Consider the following 26419-nt stretch of genomic DNA (forward strand, 5'->3'; position numbering starts at 1 on the left):
GAACACAAATATCTCCGGATGAAGAAGCTCGTTAGAAGTTTTTATCTCCTTGTCAATAATATTAAGTTAATAACAATAACAATCATCATAATGATAATATAAAACCCTGACGATATATTATAGCAACTTATTTTGTAGAGGACAGTAAAATGCTCCTTCAAACACCTTCACCAATTTGTTATTTGACGTTTTCCTGAATATTCATTTGAAGATGTTTTCAGACTTTCTGACCCAACAACTGAAAAGAGCTCAATGAAACATGACTGAATCTTTTTTCCCTCAATTATGTCTCAGATACATAATCAATATAATAAGTGATTACACACACACGTCACTGTTAGTAGGTGTATTTCACCTTAACACTTTAATGTAGTTGATATCACTGTACGTGTACACACACACACACACACACACACACACACACACACACACAGTGAAGGAAGGAGATCAGATTCGTAGCCGGTGCATTAATAATTAATTTCTGCTCTTTTGGCCGACAGAACTTTCGACACAGAGAAGAAACAAGACCGAAGGATCGAGCTGTGCCTGGAGAAAGGAAAGTGTGTGTGTGATGCGGCGGGACGAGGGGGTTCTTTTAGAAAGTCGATCGGTTCTACGGTCAAAACCGATGATGTCAGAAAAGTGACACGAGGCCTCGACTCAGGCAGAAAGAGAAGAGTCTGTACTTAGAAATAAATAAAACAAACAAGGATATGAAATACAGAGGGTTGGCTGAGGTCAGATCTGGATCAAAATAGGTAAAGAAGCGAGAGCAGGAGGAAATGACGGCAGAAGCGGCGTACGCAAAAGAAAATTTCGTTTTAAAAAACCGGAGTCACGGCATCAAGCGATGAGAAGAGGAAGCGAAACTTTCTGACACTGACATCGAGGTGTTTGTTAGTGAGGTGGAGGTGAAGAGACATTTTACGGGATCTTTAATATCAGATTTTACACTGATACTCTGCTCCACCTCACGTCTGCGTCGCCACTTTCCCGTCTCCAAAACGTTCGTACGCATGGGTCAGAGTTTGCGTGGAAATACGCAAATTTTCCCGTCAAGTTTGTTTTTATAAATCCCAACGTTTGCGTGAGAAGTGGCGTACGCACGTTTCAGGCCCCGTTTTGTGCGTACGCCACGGTTAGACCCCAGGACTGAACTCTGAAACACAAACACACAACGGCCTCATGTTTCCTCAGGTTTTCTTTATTAGCCGAGCAGACAAACATCAGTGATCTCAAACTTGCACTGCATCGTTCTTTAAGGCAGATCAACTTCAGAAATATCAGAAACAGGGAGCGAGCAAAACAAGAGACTGAACAGCAGATCGTTCACAAACCTGAAAAAACCTCCGACTCCAGACTGCAGCGCAATGTTGATCTGAATATGAACATTTCACACTTTACCTGGAAACAGAGCTGAAAACAGAACAAACACCTTATTTTAAATAATGAACCAAAATGTCAAAATACCAGTTGTTTTCCAGATGTGTCTCAGTGAAGAAAGGTTTTTGCACAGATCAAACATTCGACTGATTCAAACTCTTCTTGCTGCAGTTGTTAAATGAACATTAAAACACGTGTTCAGACGTGTATTTACAACAATAGCGTGTTTTTGAGTTAAAACATTAAAAAGTCTCTGTTCTCCAGTGTGAACGACTCATTTCTATCTGACGCCTCACTACAGTTCACTGTCAGCACCAAACAGCTCATGCTTCAAATTTGAAACAATAAAAATTCAGCTAAAATTAAAGACAGAAAAAAAACATTTCTATGTTTGGATCTTCAAAAACAGCAGTGCACAGAAAACATGGCAAGATGAGGCAGGAAATAAAATCCCTCGTTCTCTGCTCATTACGACGGAGTATTAGGGCCACGAGGAAGAAAACAAATGCCTGTAATATTAATTTTTATTCTCCTAAAATCACTCCTCTTTAGTATCAAGACTTTATTAGCGTCAAATTTGCATCTGCATTTCTTCGTTTTCAACTTTACCCTCAAAACATTACGCCGTTGTTCTCTGAATCTCTTGGAGTGGCCCGGATACTTCGCTGTAGCTTGTAACACAAAATGACAAAACATCAATGACAGAAAATCCAGCGGAGGAGTTTTTCATTTAAAAGCAACGACCTGCTGAGAAGTGTCTCAAACCTTCAACTGGTCGAACTCAACACGATATACAAACAGAGCCGAGTCCTAACACAGACACGACTCCGGAATATCTACAGTAATCTCTCGTCATTATTTTACACCCCTGAGGAGTTTATGACCTGAGACGTTTTTACTCTGAATCACACGTCTGTGATCAAAACTAATCTGTTCTCTGACTGTGTAACCGTTAAACCTACGTACAAAAATATAAAGCATCCCTTTATCTTCTTCTGTGCTGGACGATGAGAAACGTCTGAGGCGGCCGAGCTGCTCTGAGGAATGTTAGAAGACGAGACCTGGGTCGACGCCAGCATTGAGTCCACTGCGCCAGATTAAAAATATTAAACCCACAAAATAAAAGCTTTGTTGAATCGGTTCCATAAATCTGTCCGCCCAGGTCTTTTACTCAAGGAGAAAGATGTTGGAGCAAAAACACAAATGGAAGAGTTATCATCTGATCAAATTCCCTTCCAAACATTTTGCTGCATAAACTAACGTTCAGTAAATTGAGGCTGCAGCATGATGTAAAGATTAGAAATTAAAATTCATGTCTGAATGTCGAGTTCGGGATGAAATGAAACAGCATCGATCTTAATACTGTGGCTCCACTCCAATGAATCCGGGTCCAAATCTTTTATCATCTGCTGGAATTCACATGTCGTGTGTAAACATGTAATAAATTGAATTATAACACATTATAATGTAATTATATGTAGATCTAAGTGTAAATGAATGCATCTGTTAACAACTATAGCTCCTCCTGTGGACACACGGCTGTATGAACAGATAATGAATGTATGAGAATAATAACAGTAACTTATTTTGAATCTTTTTGTCTTTTAAAAAGTCTATTTACATTATTCTGTGTTACAATCCATTCATTAAACGTTGTATTGTAACTGGTGACTGGACGGGTTCAGGTCAAGTGTTTGAAATCCAGTTTTTAGGTTTTCCATTTTGAGGCTGTTCAGATTTATCTCAGGTTGATAAACACTGAGATCCAGTTTGATCCATGAAGAGATGAATACATATTAATCTCCATCAGCTGCACCAATAATGGGAAATAAAGAGAAGAACTCAACATGCTCCGGACGTTGAGTTAAACATGGACGAGGTGATTTCAAAAACCAAAGAGAAAGTCAATCTGTATTAAAGTGAAGCAGTTTAGCTGCATGTTGAAACAGAGAATACAAACAATGACATTTTGTTTTAAGGCAAAAGATTAAAAAAAAGTAAACCTAGAAATGTACCTGATACAGAAAATAAGTTTTCAGAAGCAAAGTTTTAAAGTTTAGAACAATGAACCTGACGAACACCGAATGTGAAGGAAACTTGACGGAAGTCGTCTGCTGGAACAATCCAATGATTCTCAAGTATTTTCATCCATTTTTGTGTTTTTCAAAATTTCGAAGGCAGAAAATCAACTGGTAGACGCTCAGAGTCCCGAGCGGGAACCCAGACGTCGAGCAGCGTCATCGTTCAAAGAAGGAAGCGGGAACGGGAAGAAACTGCAGTTACAAGACGTACCACACTGGAGATCCGCAGGGGGTTTTAACATCAGCACAGACGAGCTCGAGCAAGAAAACAGCAGAAAGAAAACTCACAGATCGGCTGACGATGAATTTAAATCTCTCCACTGTCGTCTCAAAGGGAGAGAAACGAGATCCGGGTTTCAAATCAAACGTAATGTCAAACAGGGAACAGCCCAGCGGACGTTCTCCTGTCTTCAAGTCTCAGTTTAACGATCACCCCGTCGTGTCATCGCACCTTCCACCTGCTTCATGACCAGTTACCAAGAGAAAAACATCCAGTTGCTGCAGTGACGAGCTCGACGGCTCCTCAGAAGTTCTGCTGCCGCCGTTTTTTGGCCTCGATGGCGTCCATGATGGGCTGCCTCTTGGCCTGGTAGCGCTGACGGATCTCCTCGATCTCCTGCTCCATCTGAGGGTCCAGAGAGGTGAGTCTGAGCCGCAGCTCCTCCACCGACCACGTACTGACCTGAACAGAGACACAGCGAACAGGTCAAACAGCCTGAAGTTTATAAAGTCACAGTCTGATCGTCTCTTTCCGGTCCCTCTCCCAGGTGAGACCGTTCTCACACGGCTGTGGGACTACATTCACACTGTTGACTTCTGCAGATCCCTTTCAGAAATAATCTCCAAAAGCCAGTAAAAAAGATTTTAAAGTCGCGTTTCAGATCGAGGCTGACGAGCTAAACAAGGGATATAGAAATATTGAAGCAGAGTTTCATAAAATAATCAAAATAAGATTCAGACCCAGACGATGCTCCTGCTGAACAAGGGAGGAGGAGGAGGAGGAGGAGGAGCAGCGTTTGGTACGTTTGCCAGTTTTATTGTTTCTTTTAATGAAGTTTAAGGAAAAGGCGATGGTTTACAAATGAAAACCAAATGCAAGCAAATCTTTTTTATTTCAGAAAATGTACGTTTTTGTAAATGTCGCTAACTCCGTCAGCTCTTATTCTCATTGAATCTTTAATAATTGCTATATTAATAAAGTTTATACTATTAAACTTAACTAATTCACTGAGTATAAAGTCTTTGATTCTGTGGAGAGGTTCGTACAGTGACATGAAGCCAGTTCTGTACTTAAAGACTGCTCCTCTGTGCAGACGGAGGATTTCATCACTTGAATCCCGCAGATCAGTCGCTACCAAGTCCATTAATGGACACTTAAGAAAATCTTTACCAAAACCTAAAAATATCTCACGCATGGCAGCGCTACGCCAGGTGTCTGATAAGTGAATCTATTTCAGTAGCTTTCAAAACGCTCCAGTTATTGACATGTATTCAATCTGCCTCTGTGTTGTGGGCCTCAGCCGGGACCCGGTGCTCCGGCTCCTCCCCGGGGGGCTCCCCCCCTCTCGGCTTTTACCAGCAGCACTTCTCTCTCAGGCTATTTATTACCCACAATCAATGCAGCTGAAATAACACTGGCGTCCCACTCCACTGGACAGATAACCGCGAGGAGCGGCTGGACGCTCCGACGACTGGACGACACCAGGGTCAAAGTAAAACCCAAATCATGTTTAAAGCTCCCACTAGTTTTGTCTTCAGACTGTGAATCCTGATTCATTAAATGTTGCCTCAGTGATCAATAAAACTCGTACAAGCTAAAGTCTCCAGAGAAACTTCTGCAGCATCATGTAATTCATCCACCACATACAAAACATCAAACCTTTCAAACCGGTGCTGGTACCTGTTGTTAGGGTTTATCAATAAAGGTGTTTAGAATATTCAACAGGATGAAGCTACCTGGCAAAGTGAAACACAAACAGGAAACTACAGGCTCCATCAACTCTGTTGCAGTTAAGACAATTACAGACTTAAGATCTAAGAAAGTATTAATATTCCTTCTGAAAATATACATTTGTTATTGTTGCCGCTGTAGGACTCTGGTTCCCGCTGCCTGCAGGGAAACACTTAACGTCATTAAACATTTACTATTTGAGCGAACAGCTGACAAACGCTCTGCTCTCCTGCTCGCTCTCTGTTTCACAAACACACGACCTGATCCAACAGAGAGGACGTCTGAAGGAAACACAAGAAGGAACGGAAATGAAAGTAGTTTCTTTTGAATGGGAGAAAAATAGTGAATGTTTCAGTCACCTGTTGTTTTTTAGTGGCAACAATCAGTACATTTATATTAATAAAGGATCAGTGGACAACTACAACAATCTGCAGGTTCCCTCTGGTCTCTTGAAGGATTTCAGTCTTACAACTCATCTGAAATCTATTTTTTCAGTGGACACGAAATAAAATCGACTCCAAACACTTGCCCCGGATCTACTGGACGAGTTTTCCATTACAACGTGAACTGCTGTTGTGTTCTCGGCTCGTTTCTGTGCGCAGCCCAAAAAAAATGTGTTCTTGCATGTTTGAAAAGGTTTTAGTTTCCTGTGTCACCTGCTGAAAACTACACGTCTTGGTTAAACCGAGGAACAAACAGTTACAAGAAGATTCTGCCAGTTGAAGGGAAATGACAGATTCAAACATAACAAAAGATGAAGTATCGGATTTCACCTGAACTTGCACCAGCGTGGTCTCTAGAACAAGTTCTGTTCAGGGTTTCAGAGTCAGTTTGAAAAACCAGTAATCTACAGAGAGTTCTCGATGACCTTCTGAAACACACACGACTTCCTCCGGATCTACAATTCATCCGTGACACAACGACACTGGAGACACAGAAGATGCAGCTGATTCGTCACTGTTGGCAGGTTTGATTCCTCGCCATGACCTGTTTGATAGGACCGCAGCCTCCTTGAGATGTATTCGGAGGAGGGGTGGAAGAAAGGAAGCAGGGGGAGGAGAGACGGACGTAAAGAAAACCAGTAAGAGGAAGAATAAAAATAGATAAGGGGAGAAAAAAATAGAGAAAAGGGGCGAGGGCGGAGAGGAGCAATGAGGGGGATTGGTTGTGCGTCGCCCGTCCTCGTGAATAATGAAGGTTTGTGCTTTAACGTGTCCTGTGCTGCGTTGTCAAACCACTTCAATGGCTCGAGCTCAAACTGCAGGTGAAATGATAAATATGAAGAGGAGGCAGTGAAATATAAAAAACAGACGGTACGGGTCTTAACATATTAAAGGAGACATTTTCAGGTTGATTTTGTTCAGATAAGTAATTTGTGACTTCAACTATACTGACACAACTACTGTGATATTAACCTATGATGACCTATGAAGTCTGGATGTACAACTACACTCTTTAACCAAACTTAGCAGGTACACGCAGGTTACCTAAGCCGTGGTTAACTCCTGAAAAAGAGGCGATTGACTCCTTTCCCACTGTTGAATCATGTTTGGCATCATGAACGTGCTGGATGCACATACGTCAGAAACCTTGCTGTCTAATAATGAAAAACGTTGGTCCCGAAGTGTAGTAAAATAACAAGTACACAAACGTTCATTGCAGAAAAGGTGAAGCAACAGCGTCGAGATGGCCAAAACGAAGTAGAAGAAATGAGCAGCTTCACCCGGATGTCATGTTTCCATCATTGCTGATCGGAGCCGGTGAAAACCTGCGTCTACTGCAGAGTCATTTGACCCTGGAGTGAAATTCACATTTCAGACAAAAGCCAGATGTAAGTGGGATTCCTGACCCGTGGAGAAAGTGGATTAACTGTCTCCTTACACAACAGGATTCAATTTAAGTAAGAAAAAGGTCTGCACACGTAAACTACAACCAGAAAACCTGCGTTTAGCTTCCTGTCCCAGGAGCTATCTGAAAAAACATCTGGCAGCAAAGTATAAAAATAGCAAAGTAGACGGATCTAAAATTAACACGCCGCTGTCAACAAGCCGCCACGACGTCTTCAGGCTCAAGGAGAAATGAGACGTTTTATCCTCACATTTGAAATTCTAATGGACTAATAAATCCCCTCGAGTGGGATTTATGTCGTCGAGTAAAACCTCATGTGTGATTTTATTCTCAGTGCCACAAACTCTAACTGTTGCAATAACGCACAGAGATGTGTTTTATGTATTTTCTTAGAGGCTATAACCTGCTGTCTCTGCCCATTGGAGGTTTTCCGGACAATGCAGGACTACAAATTGGTCGAAACGCTAATCTTTTAAAATGACTTTTTAGTCATTTGTTAAGCAGTGAAAAAATAGAGCGTGAAGAAGAATAATGATCGATGGCTTTAGTGTTTTGTAAAGTTTCGATGATCAGTCCGTTACTGATTCATCCCTTGATCCTGGATCAACCTGACGGATGAGCATGACAGTGTTGTTCTAGAATTACAATAATCATAACGCACATTGCTTATATTCACTAATCTATATGTAAGTCTGAAGGTGACACAACAAGATGAAATGCTCCGACTAAACCGACGTGTGTGTGTGTGTGGGCGTGTCTCTCTGAATTCTTCAAGTATCAACGATCCAGGACAACGAGAGTGAGAACCGGGGTGAGCCAGCGGTTACGTGTCATCGTCAGTTAGCGTAACGTCTTCTACTGCACACCGGCACAGATCTGCGTCTCAATAGGTTCGTCGTGTAACACACTACACACACAAAACACACACATGGGTCACCCTGGTACACAACACCTTTGTTCTTTTATTCAGACGTCGAATGACACAGATACGTCGACACAGAATTCAACATTTCAACGCTGCTGATGCGTATTAGTGGAGAAATCTACTTTTGTTCCTGTTTTAATAATCACAACCGTTGGTGTACTCTGAATATCTGAAGCCGAGCAGGCAGCACTGTGGTCTGCTGACAGAAACCACCTCCTATTAAAAAAGGTCACATATTTAATATTTAATTCCAGCAGCAGCCATTTGTCCTGCTTAAATGTCCTGGAGCGAGACAACCAGCCTGCAGCGGCCCGGACACTTAAAGGCACTCAGAACTCAGAGAGGTGAGTTTATCGAGTCAAGTCCATCAAACCCACGATTTATATCAACAAAACTGAAGGGAATATACCAATGAAATTACTTAAATTATTAAACCCCCTGAAAATGGACGCCCCGCGTTGGAGATTGTTATGTATGATCCTGTTTATACCACAAAATATAGAATATGTAGAACATTTATTAACTTTTGCAGCAGAAAGTCACAAACTTAAAATAAATAGCTCAAATTACTTATGGAGGGTTAAGAAATATTTTGTTCATGGTTCTATATTTAAAAATCTTTTGGCTCAACATGTTTTATGTTCATTGGGCAAAATGTGGGTTAAAGTTTGCGTACATTGTCCCTTCAAGTTTGTTTGTATACATCCCAACATTTGCGCGAGAAGTGGCGTAGACACAAAACGGGGTCTGAAAGGTGCGTACGCAGCGGGTATAAATGAGGCCCGAAGCGACCTGAGGAAGAATCGACTTGACTCCGAATATTTGTGACTCCCTGAATTGGGACCCAGCTACAGTGTTTGTGGGCCACAGTTAAACTGCTATGACACATGCTTCTTATAACTCACCACTTCGAGATCTCCTTCCCCGGGCAGTTTGCGGTTGTCTGCGTTGTTGTCTCCTCGTCCTCCTCCGTCGTTGTGACTGTTGGCCTCCTTCTCTTTCTGCTCAAAGTACTCGAGGAAGGCCGGCTTCGCTGGCTGCATCGTCTCATCTCTCCCTGTGAAGCAGAACCGACAGTTACTTCCTCGCAGCTGACTGACAGGAAGCACATTCGTAGTCAGGACACAAACACACCGTAACACACTGTGCACACCGTATTCTCTTGTATATCAACTCAAATAAAAGACACAGGGCCACTGAAGCGTAGCCCGATACTACACGAGCTCCAACTGGTGACCTGGCAGGAGGATGTCGGCCTGACTTAACTGTTGGGTCGGTTGAACGTGGTTTCTCTGGATGAGGTAAAGAAATAATCACACGCGAGAAGTTAAACATCCGAGAGTCAACCAATCAGCCAACAACCAATCAAACGCCCTCGGTGAACTAAGATGAACTTTGCAATCACTCTAGAAGCTGGTTTGGCCGACAGCCTACTTATTAACACTGACACATTTGTGAACAGTTTGTCATAATGGGCTTTCAGTTAATGTTTCAAATCCACAAGCGTTATGAGGAGCGTTAAAACTCTCTCTCTCAGCGGTTATGTCGCTTTAATTAATATTAATAATAATAATAATAATCAAAAATGACTGCACTGTTTTTAAGATGTATATGAGCACAAACAGGTTTTTGTGAGTGAAAATTCAAAAATGTATTAACAGCAGTTGTTCACGTTGTAAATTAAACGAGCACAAGTAATAGGATTTTCTGCAGAGTTTCACAAAAGCTGTTTTCTAACATGAACTCGGGGAACGTGCAGATGTTTGGGTTCGGAGACACTTCACGCAGGAAGATGTCTGGACCTCAGTGCAGGTCTGAAAGCAGCTCAAGTCAACAAACAAATGCATCATGGGAAACCAATAGAGACGCCATGGCCTTTATTTAGTACTAATTACAAGGATCATTACAGCTGAAACATGCAGCTACACCGGAGGAGGTTCAAGGACAAATGCTGCTGGATGACGTTAATGCTCTTCTGTGGAGTTTGGTGCAGTTTTCACAAGACTGAATGCAGACAGGGACCGGGGGGGGGGGATTTGTTAAGGTGCCTCGTAGCTGCAGCACAAAGTAAACACTGAAAAACTGTTTTTCTCTCGGACCGGCGATGAAGCAAAAAAAACACAACAAACACCACACAAACACTGTATGTGTGGGATCACTGCAGAGTCACTAAATAAAAAATGCAGCCAGCGGAGGTGAACGTGGGGGGGGGGGGGGGGGGGGGGGGGTTGCAGACGAAGCCGCTTCACTGGACAAACCCTCTGCATCGCGGATTTTACCCAGATGGGTCCATGAGTGGAGCAAATCACTGAGAGTAGTTCCCTTTGATTCACGGCGTTAATAAGCTGTCGTGGTGTTACAGAGGCTGCAGTTCCCATTGCTACAGGATGTGCACATCTGAGAGCGTCTCGTACAGCCACACTGTGGACGGTGGGAACACGGCTCAGATTCTACAGCTTCACTGCGGAAGAAACCTGAGATCATTCAGGTGTACAGACCAGCGGCATCTTTCTTCTTTCAGTCTTGTTCTAATTTGACAGTAAAGTCGACTGGATGCAGGGAAATCTGATGTCATACCAAGAGGGAATTAGACCTGGTTCATGTGTGCACTTAAAATTAATTTATGTCCAATAATCAGGTTATATAAATGGACATTTACTGGAATAAGGATTGTGACTCAGAGAGGAACCGGCAGGTTGTGTAGCGTTTACGTTGCTTAGCTCAAGATTTAAACAAATCCATATCCTTTAAAATGATCAACATCTCTTCTGTTCACTACAGAATAAAATACAGAATCCGACATGCCCCTGGCCACAAGTGCCTGAATCTCAGAGTAACCAGGAAGTGAAAATGACATCCACGATGCCACATTTAGCAGGGTTGATACTCGGCCCTCTGGTGCTGAGTCGCAGCTGCTAATTCAATCTTATATTATCCTTGGGGTGCACCCTGGTATCTTTAGCTGAATGCCCTAAAACATACATATCTACACAGGACATATTTAAGGAAACGCCAACAGAATGTGTCTAAAAGAGTTGGGCCACTGCGATCGGCTGCAATAGTCTCAGTGTTTAATGGCATTGACTCTCCACGTTCATGAAACGCTATTCTTCCAAGACATTCTGTATTTTCTGAAACTGTGGTGGAGAACGCCGTCCTCGGTTAACCCTTCTGTCCTGTAGTCTATTTGTTCCTCTCCTTACTGAGGCCTTGTTTATTGACATTTTATTAATATTGAATGTGTCCAAATCGCACCAAATTCGACACTGCACTTCCTCGGGCCCTTTACAACACACATGCCACATGTGAACTGTGATAACATGAAACGGTTCCTGAGATACGTGACACACGGACAGAGATTTCTGGGTCTTGGTCAAACAACAAAGTCCGAACAACTCAAACCCTGAAGGGATTTTTTTCAGTTTTCTGATGTCAGCTATAGATCCTGAGAATATATCAAGCTTCTCCTGCTGTGGGCTCGTTTCATAGCCACCTATTTACACTGCATGTGTCTATTCTCAGTTTGATTGTGATGATCGATGCAGACATGTCGGTTCATGCCCCCCCCCCCCCCCCCAACATATCATCACTGATCTTGTAGATCTGCAGTTTGTCTTCATTCAGCAAACGCTTTATTTTAAATCTAGTACCCTGATGACTGGAAAATAAAGAAATAACAATACTAATGGCTGTTGAATCCTCGTTTCTGTTGCCAGGTGCCTCCGCACTGAGTGAGGAGCGCGGACCTCAGAGATGCGAGTGTTTCAGGAAACCCGTCTCAGTGTTTCCAACATAATCAGATGAAAGGTCGGACTTAAAAAAAAAATCCATGACCTGATGTGTGTTTGATTTCAGTTTGGTGTCTGCTGAAACTGGACCAATTATCCGACTGCTCAAAGACTCTTTCCAACTGTGCTTCACATTCCTATAAACTGTGACCCGCTGTGCTTTGTTGGTTGCTATGACAACCCCATGTGGAGGCCCGTAGCCCAGTGAGCGATGTTTCGTCTGTCTTATCTTTTTGTGCTTCTGGATGTAGATGTTTTTATTATATATTTTCTGTCATGTGTTGGGAGCCGTTGTGAGTTTACGGAGATGATTTAGCATCACAGCTGAATCAAAGCCGCCCTCGCAGTTAAGAGTTACTAAGCCCGTGAAGTTATTAAAGGAGACATGTGTTTTTTCAGTGTTTCTTTCCTTGAGTGTGATATAAAGGTTTTCTGAGAATGTAAAAGTTCCGCAAAGTAAAAAATCCCAAAGTCTGTGGTAAAGGGAGCTTCTCTCCTGCAGAGAAAACACCGAAGCTCCTGAAACACCTCGGCAGTAGTCCACACCAACTCATCATTGAACAAACTATCTCCTCAAGTGAGATGATTGACCAAACACAACCATAAGGAGTTCACCAGTGAAGATCTTTGCAGATTCACAGCTCCTGAGTGTGGACATGTCCTTCTTTCTTTCAGCTAATCTTTCTGTTGCGTAACTCAATGTAAGAAGCTTTAACACAGCATCTGCTCAAACAAGCTTCTTCAAAAGCCTACAACATGAGGATGTGTCGGAGGAGTACCGATTTAAATGTGCTCACACATCTCGCAAAGTTTAGAAACATGATTTTTCACTTAAAACTTCAGCCTGACACATCAGAGAAAAGTGCTTTGACTCACGAGGTCTCTGACAAACAGCAGAAGCACTTATTCTATCTGACCGTACATGATTCTGGTCGAGTTTTCATGTTTCCTAACATCCATCTTACACATTTTAAATAAATTACATTTTTTGGGGAGATTCTCAAACAAAGCATCGATCGCGACATCTGCATCTTGGCCTTAATCCAGTTTCTGTGCAACTGCAGCTGCTCTCAGACAGGACCTCAAGTCTCAGAGGGCTGTGTGTGAAAATGTAGATGTCCAAGTCAGTGACTCCGCAAATTATCTGAAACTTCTCAAACCAGCCCCCTGGTAAAAATGTTCAGAAAACATCAGAGTGAGTCCATGGGAGCTGAGAGATGCACCAACACTTACAAGATATGTTCAATTTAGTCTTTCATTTAATGAGCTCATTGCCGCACCCACACACCTTTTCTTAACAAATAGATTCCGTCATCACTTTTCCACGTGCTGACAACAGACACGCCTCAGTGATGAGTGACTGGAGAGAACGAGCTTCGAGTTTGTTACTGGAAGCAGCTTTTATCACTGGGAGGTTTGGAGAATCTGTCCGTGTACCCAGAACCACTCAGATCAGCTGAGACCCCAAAAAACTCAACAAACTAACTAACAAAATAAAAAGAAGACAGAAATAAAAAAGAGTTCAGTCGTTAATGTTTGTCGCCCACAGACGGGCCCATTATTTTTGTTCCTTCTGCTCGGACCAGTCTGATCATTAATCACCTCCCAGTGCTCACAGCGCAGCAGGAAGTGGACATGTTTGTGTTTACTTTGAATTAAAAAGTAGAAATGTTGTTGGTTTTTATCTCGGTGGAGCTTTGTAAAACTTTGTAAAACTTTCCAGGTTGAAAGATCCAGTGAGTGAGATTCAGGAGAAAGGGATCTTTTGGCAGAACTTGAATATAAAACAATCCTAGTGATGTTTCTACAGAAGTCAACAAGAGAATGACTCTACTTCTCAAAAGTACAATTTTGAAAGCAGAATTACTTAATCAGTTCATCCTCGAGACCTTCTGAACATTTGTACCAAATTTGAAGAAGCTTCCCATAAGTTCTTGAGAAAATGTTCAATGGGATTTATACCTTTGGCAGCAGGCTGTTGCTGGGAGGATGTATACATTTGTTGGGCTTTAACAACAGTTGACAACAAATCAGGTGTTAGACATTCTTCAACCAGAGAAAACGAAATTCATAAACATGGCTTTGTTATCGGCCTCATTGGGATTTAAGTCTCTAACCACAGTGGTGTTGATGCTTTATTCTGCCCACACACTCTCACAAGTGCTGCAGCCTCTAAACCGAGCTGAGAACCACACGTTTGAATTCAAGGTGAAGGCCAAACCAGAGTGGACTCCAAAGAGAGCTGCCATCTGCTGCTGCAACTTCCCAAAACAATATTCAACTTTAATAGAGTGCAGAGAGCTGAGCAGGTACACAGGCATTAAATCATTTCAACTAGAACTCCTATGGAGAGGCTTTTAGAAAATGCACTTCTGCGTTTATTCTAAGTGTGAATATAGTTCACTGTGCTGCTTGTTGTTGAACGTTACTATAGAGCAAGATGCAACTAAAGACGGTGTAATGGCTGCATTCACTGAGCATTTAAGATCTGAGGATCAGAGAACACTGTAGAGGCTCAGAGAGCCGTGATTTAAATTATTTATTTAAGTCAACATAATGGTTCCATCTGCGTGCACTTCAACCAACAGATGGAAAGTTTGAACCACCTCACTTCCGAATGTCGGCTGCTGCTAAAGTCACATTTGTGTGAGATACAGAGACAAGTTAAAACAACACTTGGTCGTTTTTATACCTTGAAATAGCAACTTCAGAGACATTTTGATGGTAAACAAACTTATAAAATGGAGAATGGCAAGTCTGCCACAGTGCCCCCTGGGAGACAGGAATTCTCCTCGTGAGCTGGAACATTACGACATGCTTAACGTCGCACACCAGCAACCAGACAGCGAGCTTCGAGATCCGTCTAGCTCGCTCTTCTCAGTGTGGATGTCATGACGGAGCCACTGAGGAAACCACAGAGGACGTGGAAGTGGAAGATGAAGAGCAAACTCAACTTGTTGGCGAGAGCTTAAAGAGGCCGCAGGACAGATGTTGAAGTGGCGCTGTTGTTATTGGACGGTCTGTTTCCTTTATCTTGCTCTGCTTGACGTTGGCTGTATGTGATGTTGTCGACGCACTAGTTTATCATCAAGAAGCAGGTAAACAAATCTCAATGGAGGGCTTATCAAGTTTGCCAAACACTTCCATGTGATTTGATACACGTCGTGCTCAGACATCGATAACTGCATCAGCTTCTTGCTTGCTGTGTTAGCTTGTTAGATTATATGCTATAATGTTCTACTCTGAGTTGAGTGCAGTGAGTGTGCAAACGCGCACTGCCACACCCGACGTGGTTCTTTGGCTTCTCAGGTTGCCAGTTTCCTCTCTGTCAGCTTGTCCAGAAAAGCACGTGTGCACAGCTGTGCACAGGGGGGGGGGCTCCGAACGCATCGCACCTCGAGGAGTATAGCCAAGAGCAAATCCTGCATTGTGTGGATTTGAACTTGACAAATGTCATGACTGCATCGCTTATTTATCTTGTGGTGAAGTTTTGTGTGTCTGTGCTTTGGATTCTATCTTATTCTTGGAGAGAGCAAAAAAAAAAATTTCAAACTAAGTCCTTAAAATATCTCAGGAGCTCAGCTGCAATAAATGTCTGAACTGATATTCTAAAAAGAGACGATGCTCTCGTTCTCTTATGAACAGACTTCAAATCATACGGTTGCTTTTCAGCCTGCGACTGGATATGTGAAGAAGCAGCTGCCGTCGAAAAGATCTCGACGTGGACACAGGACAACTTTACCAGAGACCCATCAAAAAATTCAAAAGGAGCATTTCACAAAGATCTTAATCTTCTTATTTATCTGTGCTCTGATTTCTGAACTGTATTTCTGGGGCAGTCCTGGTGAGGAGCTCCTGTGCTGACCATGAATCCCAGGGTCTTCTGAGGAAAATAATGAAACACTGAGGAAATGTATTAATTTTTTTAAATCAAATGAAAGTAAACAGCCCCTCAGAATCGGTACACGGAGGAAAGAGGCGAGACCAGAGCGGGCCTGGGCGTGACAGAGGTTTCTAACATCGATTTTAGTGACTGAGGGTTAGTGGCTAATCAGTGTAAATTAAAAGGCTTTTTATCATTCTGAAACATTCAGACAGGATCAATTTCTTTGTCTTGATTCTTCAGCTTTGGACAATCAAGTCAATTAGTTTGGGACACACACACAACTTTGTACGAAACACAACAGAGATATACACACTCTCACAAACACACAACTGGAGGATACAAGGATACTAATGCAGTTATAAATTCTAAATGTTCCAGTGTTAATGCAGTTTAAACTGCTTGCAGTGGAGATCTATGCTAACCTAATAGCAGGACATCAGGCAGGAGACAGAGTGGATGTGTGTGTGTGTGTTATTGCCCTTTCAGACCGGCTCCCCTCAATGTGCTGGTCTTAGGGCAGGATACGGATCCTGGTCACTTGTATAATCTCACGCAGCGCTCGCATTGCTGTGGCTGGGGGACACGTTTGACTCTTGTACAACATCGACCTATCAGAGTTTCTCAAACGGGATAAACAACACAGCTGAATTTTGTGTTAATGTGCCCGTTAATACAAAGCTAGAGGGAAGTACATGGGAAATAAAATCCACAACCAGATGGACACACACCAGGTTCTGCATTGTAACTCAGGCCGGACCTGTATGTACTGATATCGATATTGATTAATCAGCTGATAGCTGTTTAAAAAAATACATTTCACAGTGATTCCTAAGATGCCATCAAACTATCATGACAATGAAATGTAACTGCTGCTGTAACTTTGATATTTGTGGTGTCTACCTGTCTGAGGACACTCTGCAGACGCTTCGCTGTCCTGTGGTTAAATTCCAGTTCCTTCTGACATCTTCAGCAGCGCTATGCATGGTGGGAAATTACCCCAGTGACCATCAGAGTGCTGCTCATCCCAGTCGGCTGCTCTAAACGCTGCCACACTTCTTTGGCTTGAGCAAACATCTCATGAGATGTGGTGTAGGAGTTGTGATGTTATGATGTAATCTTCCACAGTAGCCTTGTTCTGATGAGAACTCAAAGAGAGCGAACCAGCGACTGGTTTTGATCAGGAAGCTGACACGTGCTTTAAATAGCAAACAGGAGGATTGTAGAAAGCATCTTCTCATTCAACATAACAGCTTGGTGCAGTAAAGTGAGAGTACGACACAGAAACAAGCTCTGCAGACGTGTTAACGATGTAGGGAAGGTGATAGGCAAGACACAAAAACTACTTAACAGTATATCTGACCGAGCTGTGCACAGGAAGGATGAACACACAAACTGCAGATACATCACACCCACCACACTCAGAGTCTGAGCTGCCCACAGGTCAACAAGAAATCCATTGCACACAGGCAGAGAACACAGAACGACTGCATCAGGAAACACTGGTGGTTTTATAAGATTAACTCTCTGGTATTCCTGTAAACAAGCTGCTAATTTTCAATATTGTCAGATGTATGTGTAGCGTATGGATTTGTTATTGTGTTGTGGGAGAAGCTAAAAACAAACTTTCACTCAGGTGGACGCTAAAGTCAATCGGAGAAAATAAAGTTATGTTGGTTAGAAAAGTGTCGTACGGCACTGAGGTCACACACAGACACACTAACGCTGTTTGCTGTAGCTGCTCACTGAGGTTAATTCTTAGCGTATAAAAACAAACACAGAACACAACACACCCACAGACTGCCAGCGCCGATGAACAGAGTCCAACTCTTATTGAGACTCCTTCCAAAACCGCCAATACATCCAACGCTTACTACTCCCACACTGCAATAATAAATAAAAACACTCCCAACAGACTCCTGCAGCACGATCGCATCTCTCCTGAAATGACACCACAGCACAACGTAATGCCTCCACTGCAGGAAGGGCTCTGCTGGTTTATCATCTTGACTTAAGGTTATGTACGACTACAATGAATTAAATTTAATATGTCAAGTAAATTTAGTGATTATTGACAACTCACAAACGCACCACGCTCCCTGACAGTAAAAGGGAAAAGTTAAACAGTGAAACTGAAGTTGGTCACATAGGCAGAGGGAGGACACACACACACACACACACACACACACACACACACACACACACACACACACACACACACACACACACACACACACACACACACACACACACACACACACACACACACACACACACACACACACACACACACAGTCTGATGGTCACACTCTGCCCTCTACTGGATGAAAACAACAGACAGCAGCACTCGTTCGTGGTGAATCATTGACTCTCTGTTTTTCTTCAGGTAATAAGGAGGAAACTGAATCAAAGACCAAACCATTCTCTCTTAACTTAGTTTTTACATAGTTCTGACGAGTTCCTTATCTGCATCGCTTCTGTTCCCGGGAAACATCATAATCATGATCATGGCCTGACATCATGACGTGTGTCTGCACATGTACAGGCCCATTTGTAAAGGATGCATTGCCATCCCTTTGGTGACAGTTTGTTGAGACCATAATCAGTGAATAATTGCGAGTCTCAGCCCAAGCAAATCAGCATTGGGTTTTATTAATTAACAGTTTTTTAAAAAAACTTACTTTTCATTGTACCAGCATCTTCCTCATCCTCAGAGTTGATGACCATGGTCCCCAGCTGGAACTGCATGGTCCCGTCGTCGTGTTCGATCATGGTCCGTGCCGTGCCGCCCAGCGAACCCACTAATGAGCCAGCGGACCGGATGGTTCCAGAGTCTCCGGACCCCACCCGCACCATCGTCCCCTGGTCGACCTCGTCCTCATCCTGAAACACAGGCAGAAAGCCAAGTCTCCTTTCAAGAGGATTGATTGTTTATATCTGGGAAAGTTGACACAACCTCTCCTGCCTTCATTCATAATTTCATGACTCCTCGTGTCTTTACCGAATTGTCGTCATCTTCTGCGTCCAGTTCTCTCTGCTCCGCCTCCTCCTGTCTCTTCAGTTTGATCTCCATGGCGTCTGTGATCAGGGCTCTGAGGATGGAGCTGGGCTTGGCCGTCTTGATAAACAGATGCTGAAGGAGGGGAGAGAAAGGACTGATGAGAAGAGGTATGATCCTACATGTTTTCCATTTTCCTTACCAGCAAATACAATCACACTCATATGAGCAATTCAATTTGAACGGCTCTTACATGAGCTGTTTTCAGACATCAACTCTGGAACGTGTCTGTAAAATAGTGTCTGGAGTTTGTGTTTCACATATGAAGGACGCAGCAGGAGGTCAGACTCCTTCACAACAACAGGAGCATGTGGGGAACATGACGTATAAACTCTGCTGCGGAAAGCTCAGTGTTGTTGTTTAAAGCAAATCCACACTGGTGTCGACTTTTATCACCAGAAGCTCTTGAAAAGTCAAATTAAGATTATTATGTGTTCAGTCATGTAAAAGGTTTATATTTGATCTAAATGTATCATCTGTATCTGATCAATCATTTCCTTACAAATGCTACTTCATGTACTATTAGCAAAAATAATTCAGCAGTGACATAGAGTTACCTGTAACAGCTGAGTGGCAGTCGCCCTGTTTTCTGGGTTTTTCACCAAACACTGGCCAACAAAGTCTTGAAATGCCGGCGACCACAGATCCGGGTTCCGAAACGTTGGAGGAGGGTTGGTGGGAATCATGAAGATGGCCTGGAGGAGGAAATATAATTCAGTACACACAAACTGAATTCATTAAACACTTTTTCATTCAATCGTTAAACCTGATATTCACTCTTTTTCAGTCGTTCCATCGTCGGGGGGGGGGGGGGGGGGTGAACCTCTCAACAGCTTAAAAAAAACACTTTCTTTTGACCTCTCACCTTTAAACACAAACACAGACAAAAGACACACTCGCTCACCCTCATTGGGTGTATGTCAGCGTAGGGCGGCTTCCCCTCAGCCATCTCTATCGCTGTGATCCCCAGAGACCAAATGTCAGCCACGCAGTTGTAGCCGATCTCCTGTATAACTTCTGGAGCCATCCAGAACGGCGTGCCAATGACCGTGTTCCTCTTCGCCATGGTGTCCTGAGGAGAGCGCAGCGGAGACGTGACAGCTCAATATGCAGTTTGATGAAAAAACCCTGCACGACTTCCAGAAGCTATTGAGCCTTAATGGTGAGATCCTACTTCCTACTGGAGTATTAGTCAAATATGAACACTGGGTAATGTGTGGAATTGATTGAGATAATTGTCAATTCATTCTCTATTGAATTGCTCATGTCTGTCTTTAAGTAAAACAGGTCAAATCTAACAGAACACTTTGGTGTACGGTACCTGTTTATATTTCCCATTAACAAAGTCGCCAAAAATAGTAATTAAGTTTTCTAATAAACAGAAAACCTCATCCTCGTGCAACCCTCCTGTGCCACTGCACTCTGTTCATGTACTTCCTCGTGTACCCATCATATTCTATCTCTTTATTTGATCCTTGTTTTCTTACTGTGAGTTGTCCGGCAACACCGAAGTCGGCCAGTTTGGCCTGACCCTCCGTGTTCAGCAGGATGTTTCCTGCTTTAATGTCTCTGTGGATCTTTTTCATGAAGTGAAGATACTCCAAACCCTTCAGAGTCGACTGCAGGATGGTGGCTATCTCTTCTTCTGTTATCTACACGTGCACACGCACAGAACGGAAAAGACATCAGCCAAAACAATCGTTGTGTCTTTATGCTGCTACATAAAGAAATTATGTAAACTGTGTGTGTGTCTTTGAGTATTACATTACCGTCTTGTTGCGTACTCTAATGATATCAGAAACTGATCCGGCTCCACAGTATTCCATGACGATCCACAGGTCACTGTTCTTGAAGTAGCTGCCATAGTAACGCACTACATGTGGACTGAACACACACACACACACACACACACACACACACACACACACACACACACACACACACACACACACACACACACACACACACACACACACACACACACACACACACACACACACACACACACAGTTTTAGTTAGTTAAAAGCATCCTGCCTTCCTGAAAATGAAACAACAGTCATAGTTTGGTACAAAGTGACAAGGTAAGACCTACGAAAACTTTTATTATTATTATTACAAATGACTGTGTGATAGTAAATCTTTCATAAACAAATGGCGCTCCTGCCGTTTCCCCTCACAAGTTTCGTGACCGCAGTCTTTTGGTCGGGAGGAGCGGAGGGTCTCAAAAAACAAACCTGATAACAGACAGTTTGAGATTCTTGTTTCCACAGAAGTTCAAACCATTAACAGCTCATTCTGGACAAAAATAGATAAACACGGCGAGTTTGAAGCTGCCTGAATTACACATTATCAAACATATACTAAAGTCATATAATTTGAAAACTAAAGAATATACAAGAACCCAAATCTTTAGCAGCAAAAGCATCATGTAAGATTAAGGAAATCTATAATTCACAATAGTACCTGTTACACTGCTGCATGATGGATATTTCCTTAATTATCTCCTGAAGATCAGACTCCACAGGAACCTGTTTGATGGCTACCATCTCCCCCGTCTCTTTGTAATTGGCTTTGAACACGCAGCCGTAGGACCTGCAGAGACACAGATGTTTCAGGTGTTTCAGGTGTTCCCTGTGAGTGAGGACGTGACCAACCAAAACTGCTCAGGAGTCAAAAGTATAACTGTGAGATCAAATGTGTGTTTTTGTCACACAGCAGCTGTAAATAGCTGAATTTTAATCAGATTTTCTGTAATTTCACAAAAGCAACACAAATCAAATGAGATATTCAGCCACGTGTTCACATAGACGACAAGATGTGTGGGGAACATCATTTTGGTGTCAGGTGTCATTATTTCCTGTTTGGTTTTGGTCATTTTCACACATCTGTTTTTTATCTGACCTGCTTGAATCAATAAAAAGGCAGAAAACAGTGTGAACAACTTCAAACACAACTGGTGTGTAGTTTAGTCACATTAAACGCCAGTGGTGGCTGATGATTGTGTTACACTCCAGATTACATGAACAAACAAAAAGTAAGAAACACACACACAGTGTCAATCAGCGGCTCAGAACAGGAAGTGTGTTGAGACACAGGAAATGAAGAGGCAATGTTTATGTTGATGGTAGGGGGGGAGGAGCTTCATGTCAACAACGAGGAGGAAGATAGGGCAGAGAGAGATGGAGGGGGCGATAGAGAATGAGTGGAGGAGAGAAAATGGAAAGAAAAGTTGATTCAAAATGACAAAGATCCGCAGACTGAGGTGTGGAAACACGTCTGTCAGGACAGCGTGGTGTTTCTGTGACGTCTCTGAGCGACGACTCACCCTTCACCCAGCTTCTCCAGCATATCGAACACGTCCTCCGGCTGCTTGGTGAGACTGTCCTCGCTCAGCTTCTTCAGCTGCCTGCAGAGACAGAGCGACAGAGACGTGAAGCAGCAAACAAGACGCTGTCAACGTGAAACTGAAACCTTTTCACGTAGATATTTCAGGGTAGGGCTTCAAATAATGATTACTTGAAGGTACCGATACATCAGGAGAATGAAAGGGGAGGGAGTGTGGGAGGCGTCCAACGCTTGGAAACCTATTTGGAAACCCCCTCTGCTGAAAGTCCAGCTAACCGAGCTCGTTTCTTTAGTTTGAGTAAAGCCCAAATTTGAGACAGACGAACACACTGGGGCTCAGTCCCAGAACATATGGAAATAAATACCAATGTATTTAAAGAGACACAAAGAGTAAGATCAGCGCTTGTTTCAACCAACGGTGACACATTCATCTCTCGATTTAACTTCACAGCACAAAACCCACAAATAATCACTTTATAAAAAGGTAAAAAGCCCAAACTTTAAACCTCCCAAACGTTCTGTCAAAGTCTGAATTTCATCTCAATCTCTTTCCTCATCACCTTTTCTTTTTTAACTAAATTTCATCATTGCAGAATTAGGCAGAAAACAATCACATTTTATGTCTATATAGAACTATAATATCCCGTTTGACTGGAGAACAGCAAGTCGCTGAAAACACACCACGAGTGACATTCATTTGTGAATCCCCCTGGTTTTCGTCCAACAGGTTTTCAAACATCCCCATTGACTCATAGTGTTGAGTGCACAGATGGACCAGTGACTAATAACTCTCTTCACGAATTAGAAAGCGACAGAAACAGTTTATGTGTCGCGGCCTATTTACACTGATGTGTTTTTGTATTTTTTAAAGACACATCTGAGAATAGAAACAGTCCAGATATTAATAAGGATTTGATCAGTCAGTAACACCAACAGCTATTTTCTATTAGTTTCTATAATCAGACTGTGTGGATCTAATACAATCAGAAGCAGAATATTAAAATCATTCTTTTGGGTGAACTGTGGCTCTCCACCTTTTCTCTCTCTCTCTCTCTCCTGACGTGAGCAGCACAAAAACAAGTCTCTGATGTCTGATAACTCAAAAGACAAAAATAGTCCGGAACAAAAATAGACTCAGAAATGTCCTGGATGCAGCCGGCGACAAACCGATCAGGATGATTACAGGAAGACGGGAGGAAATAGCAAAGTTAGATATCAAAGGCATGAGGCCAAACTGCTCCAGTCTGATTTCTGTTCTGTGTTACAAAGACTTTTGAGTGAATGTGTCGAGGCTTTCATTTAATATTTCATTTAACCCAATGGTGTTAAGAAGACCTTCTGTCGCTGAACCAGCTTGACCTCTTCACAGTCCTATAGTGGTTAATGCTGATGTCCTCATCCGTTACTGGTATTGTTGTCTAATGTGCATGTGTACTGTTTGTTAGGTGTTGCTGTTGTGTGTGTCACGGGACGTGGTTTGTAGAGGTGAGTGTGGAAGTAAAATGTTGTGTAGACGTGATCACGGACAGACAGACACTGACGCAACACTTGTAAAAACCTCAGCGACGCCATGTGGTCAAACTGTAATGAGTCTTCTCGTATGTCTGCTGATAAAAGACCTGATTTGTCAGTGAGTCTGTGACTTTCTTTCTTTAACCCCCCCGGACTGGTTTTTAAACTCTGCGCGGCCACCAGCCAAACTGCCCAGTGCTTCCACTTCAAGCCACAAGCCACAGGAGACAGTTAAATAAGCACTGAACCGATGATCTACTGTAACAGCCCATAATCTGCTTTTCAAGAAGCCTCTGTGAACTTTTGCAAATGTATGTGTGCATATCTGCAGTGGCTTAAAGTACAGAACACGCCAAATATTTACACTGCTATATTTAAAATGCCCCATGCTTTCCCTCAGCTCTTGTTTTCTTATTTTTCAAGTTTCCACGTCTATTTTTGAAAGGAACGCAGTCACAGTTCAACCGACCTGCCTCCTACATTCAGAAACAACTACTGCTTATTGTGTTGTTCTTCTACGACTAGTGAACCAGCAACAGACTTATCATATTGAATAGAAGAATATCACTATTGGAGCTTAAACCTCCACCAAGGCCCAAAGGTTACATTCAGTCAAGCTGCGTCAAAGTGCACACACAACACACAACACAACAAAGACAACACAGAAGTTATCGACCGATATATTTCTATGCTGGTGATGCTGGATAAAACATGCTGTGCCTGTTCATTTAAAACAACTACTGGTTATTATTGGGCATTTAATATCTAAATTAAGAGGAGTAAACTAATATTGAAACAAAATGTATTAAAAACTAATACAGGCACCGAGGAGCCTCTCAGATGAAACATGAAGGTTTTAGCGGAGGAAACACTGAAAACGTCCGTCTTACGTCAGTTGAATGAGGAAACAGTGGACGAGTGAATGGACACGATAACAAGTGAGCTGTGTGTGTAACGAGCATCCTCCTGATAAGTGGATAGAAAAGGAACAAGTCAGTTCCTACTGTCAAACATGACACACACGCACGCATTTTTATAAGCACAACTTTTACTCCACTCTACTCTTGAATGTCTATTTGCAGATGTTGTATTTACAACATTGTACTTAAAACAACCAGAAGCCAAACTGTGACATACAACTGAAAAGCTGAAAACTACATCCGGCAGAGTTGAACCTTTTTCCGTGTTATCAACCAAAGCATCAGTCAAAGTTTCTGCCACAAAACCAGCTCTGTGGTGACGGACGCCTTTGGCGCCTGTCGGCAGAGGAACAACCCACCACACATTCAACTGATGCACATGAATGACTGCGTCTGATTCCACACTGAGCCGATGTGCTCCGACTTACCGGAGATCAACAAGTGGAGTTAATGCATTAAACTGGATCAGCGCGGATTTGAAAGTGACAAATCCTGAGGTTTGACACAACAGATCAACACAGGCTCAAGCTCAATGTTATAGATTTTGTTTTATCTGTTCTTATCTATTTCAGTCCCAGAAACCAGTAAGAAGCAGTTTCATTATAATAAAGGGCTGATTAACCCTATTTACAATATAAAATGTAAGAAAATACATTTTATATTTTCCCAGAATTCAAATTAACATCCTCGATCGCTACAATTCCAAAGATGTTTCAGTGAACATTGATGTTTTGGGACCAGCTGCTGTTGGAAAAGCTTAAAAAAGGGACTGAAATTATCATTTAAATTCAAAAACAGCTAATTACAGTGTCCTTTGCTGTTTTTTAACACTAGCCTCCAGTTGTGCATCTACAGGAGTTGTAGTTGTTATTAAATATGTTATTCTACATAAATTTTGTTTATAATATACCGCCAGGAATCCCCAGGAAAAGTCCCTTCAACTCAAATCCTCCTTACTCTGCTTACATATGTTCTGTCTGTGTTTCATTCAAACACGTTCACTGGAGGTTTTAAACATGTGGAACAGATTTAAGTGTTAAATGTCATTAGTTATATTCACAAACACATGAGTAAACTATATTATAATCCGTTCACTGGAGGTTTTAAACACGGTGAACAGTCCTCACCTGACGTTATGAACGTGTCTTTACTCTGACTACATGTTGTGTACCTGTGAAAACCCTGTGAACGTGTACTTCATCCTCTTCAGGACTCAGGGGAGATGTATTGTAACGAGCGGGAATCGAACCGAGTCCCGAGGCAGCAGAGGAACGAACCACCGGGAACTGAGCAGAAGCAGCGAAGAAATACAAAGAAGTAAAGACAAAAGGAGGAGTGAGGAGCTCGCTCCGTCCGGGCTGGGGCTCTTTACCTCCGGGGGTGATTCCTCATCTGCACCTTGTTCTCCATGGTTCCTCCGGGTTCCTCCGGGTTCCTCTGCTTTCTGCTCGAACTTCAGACTCACGGAGCAGCTGTGCTAATGCTAACAGCGGCAGCTAGCAGCGGGTTCGGCCGCTCACACACTCACTGCCGCGGGTTCAGAGACACAGCAGGTCCGCTCATGACGCCCCGACACTCGGTTCAGTCGGTGAACACACTCCGGTCCGCTGCCCGGTGCTGCCCGGTGCTGCCCGCCCGGTTCATCCTGCTCTTCTTCCGCTCGACTCGGTGACACTCGGTGAGACTGCGCCGCCACATCCAGAGGAAGACACAACCCGGAAGAG

The 26419-nt window shown here is 42.8% G+C and overlaps 1 protein-coding gene across 2 annotated transcripts; it reads right to left on the reverse strand.

Annotated features, from left to right (window-relative positions):
• Positions 1 to 3862: 3862 nt before the first annotated feature.
• Positions 3863 to 26419, reverse strand: LOC117762186 (serine/threonine-protein kinase 4-like). Of its 2 annotated transcripts, XM_034586706.1 has the most exons (11): positions 26068 to 26417; positions 22244 to 22324; positions 21382 to 21510; positions 20687 to 20801; positions 20405 to 20569; positions 19822 to 19989; positions 19475 to 19612; positions 18861 to 18992; positions 18541 to 18742; positions 9094 to 9245; positions 3863 to 4146 (listed from the first exon to the last, which is right to left on the reverse strand). In XM_034586706.1, exons 1-11 carry the CDS (start codon positions 26103 to 26105, stop codon positions 3988 to 3990), a joined length of 1479 nt encoding a protein of 492 aa, XP_034442597.1. In that variant the 5' UTR covers positions 26106 to 26417; the 3' UTR covers positions 3863 to 3987. The 2 variants fall into 2 exon arrangements, with proteins under 2 accessions (XP_034442597.1, XP_034442598.1); XM_034586707.1 differs by lacking the exons at positions 3863 to 4146; positions 9094 to 9245 and adding an exon at positions 16885 to 17057 and having other exon boundaries at positions 26068 to 26419.

This window comes from Hippoglossus hippoglossus, chromosome 5 (genome assembly GCF_009819705.1).
Source record: "Hippoglossus hippoglossus isolate fHipHip1 chromosome 5, fHipHip1.pri, whole genome shotgun sequence".
NCBI lineage: Eukaryota > Metazoa > Chordata > Actinopteri > Pleuronectiformes > Pleuronectidae > Hippoglossus > Hippoglossus hippoglossus.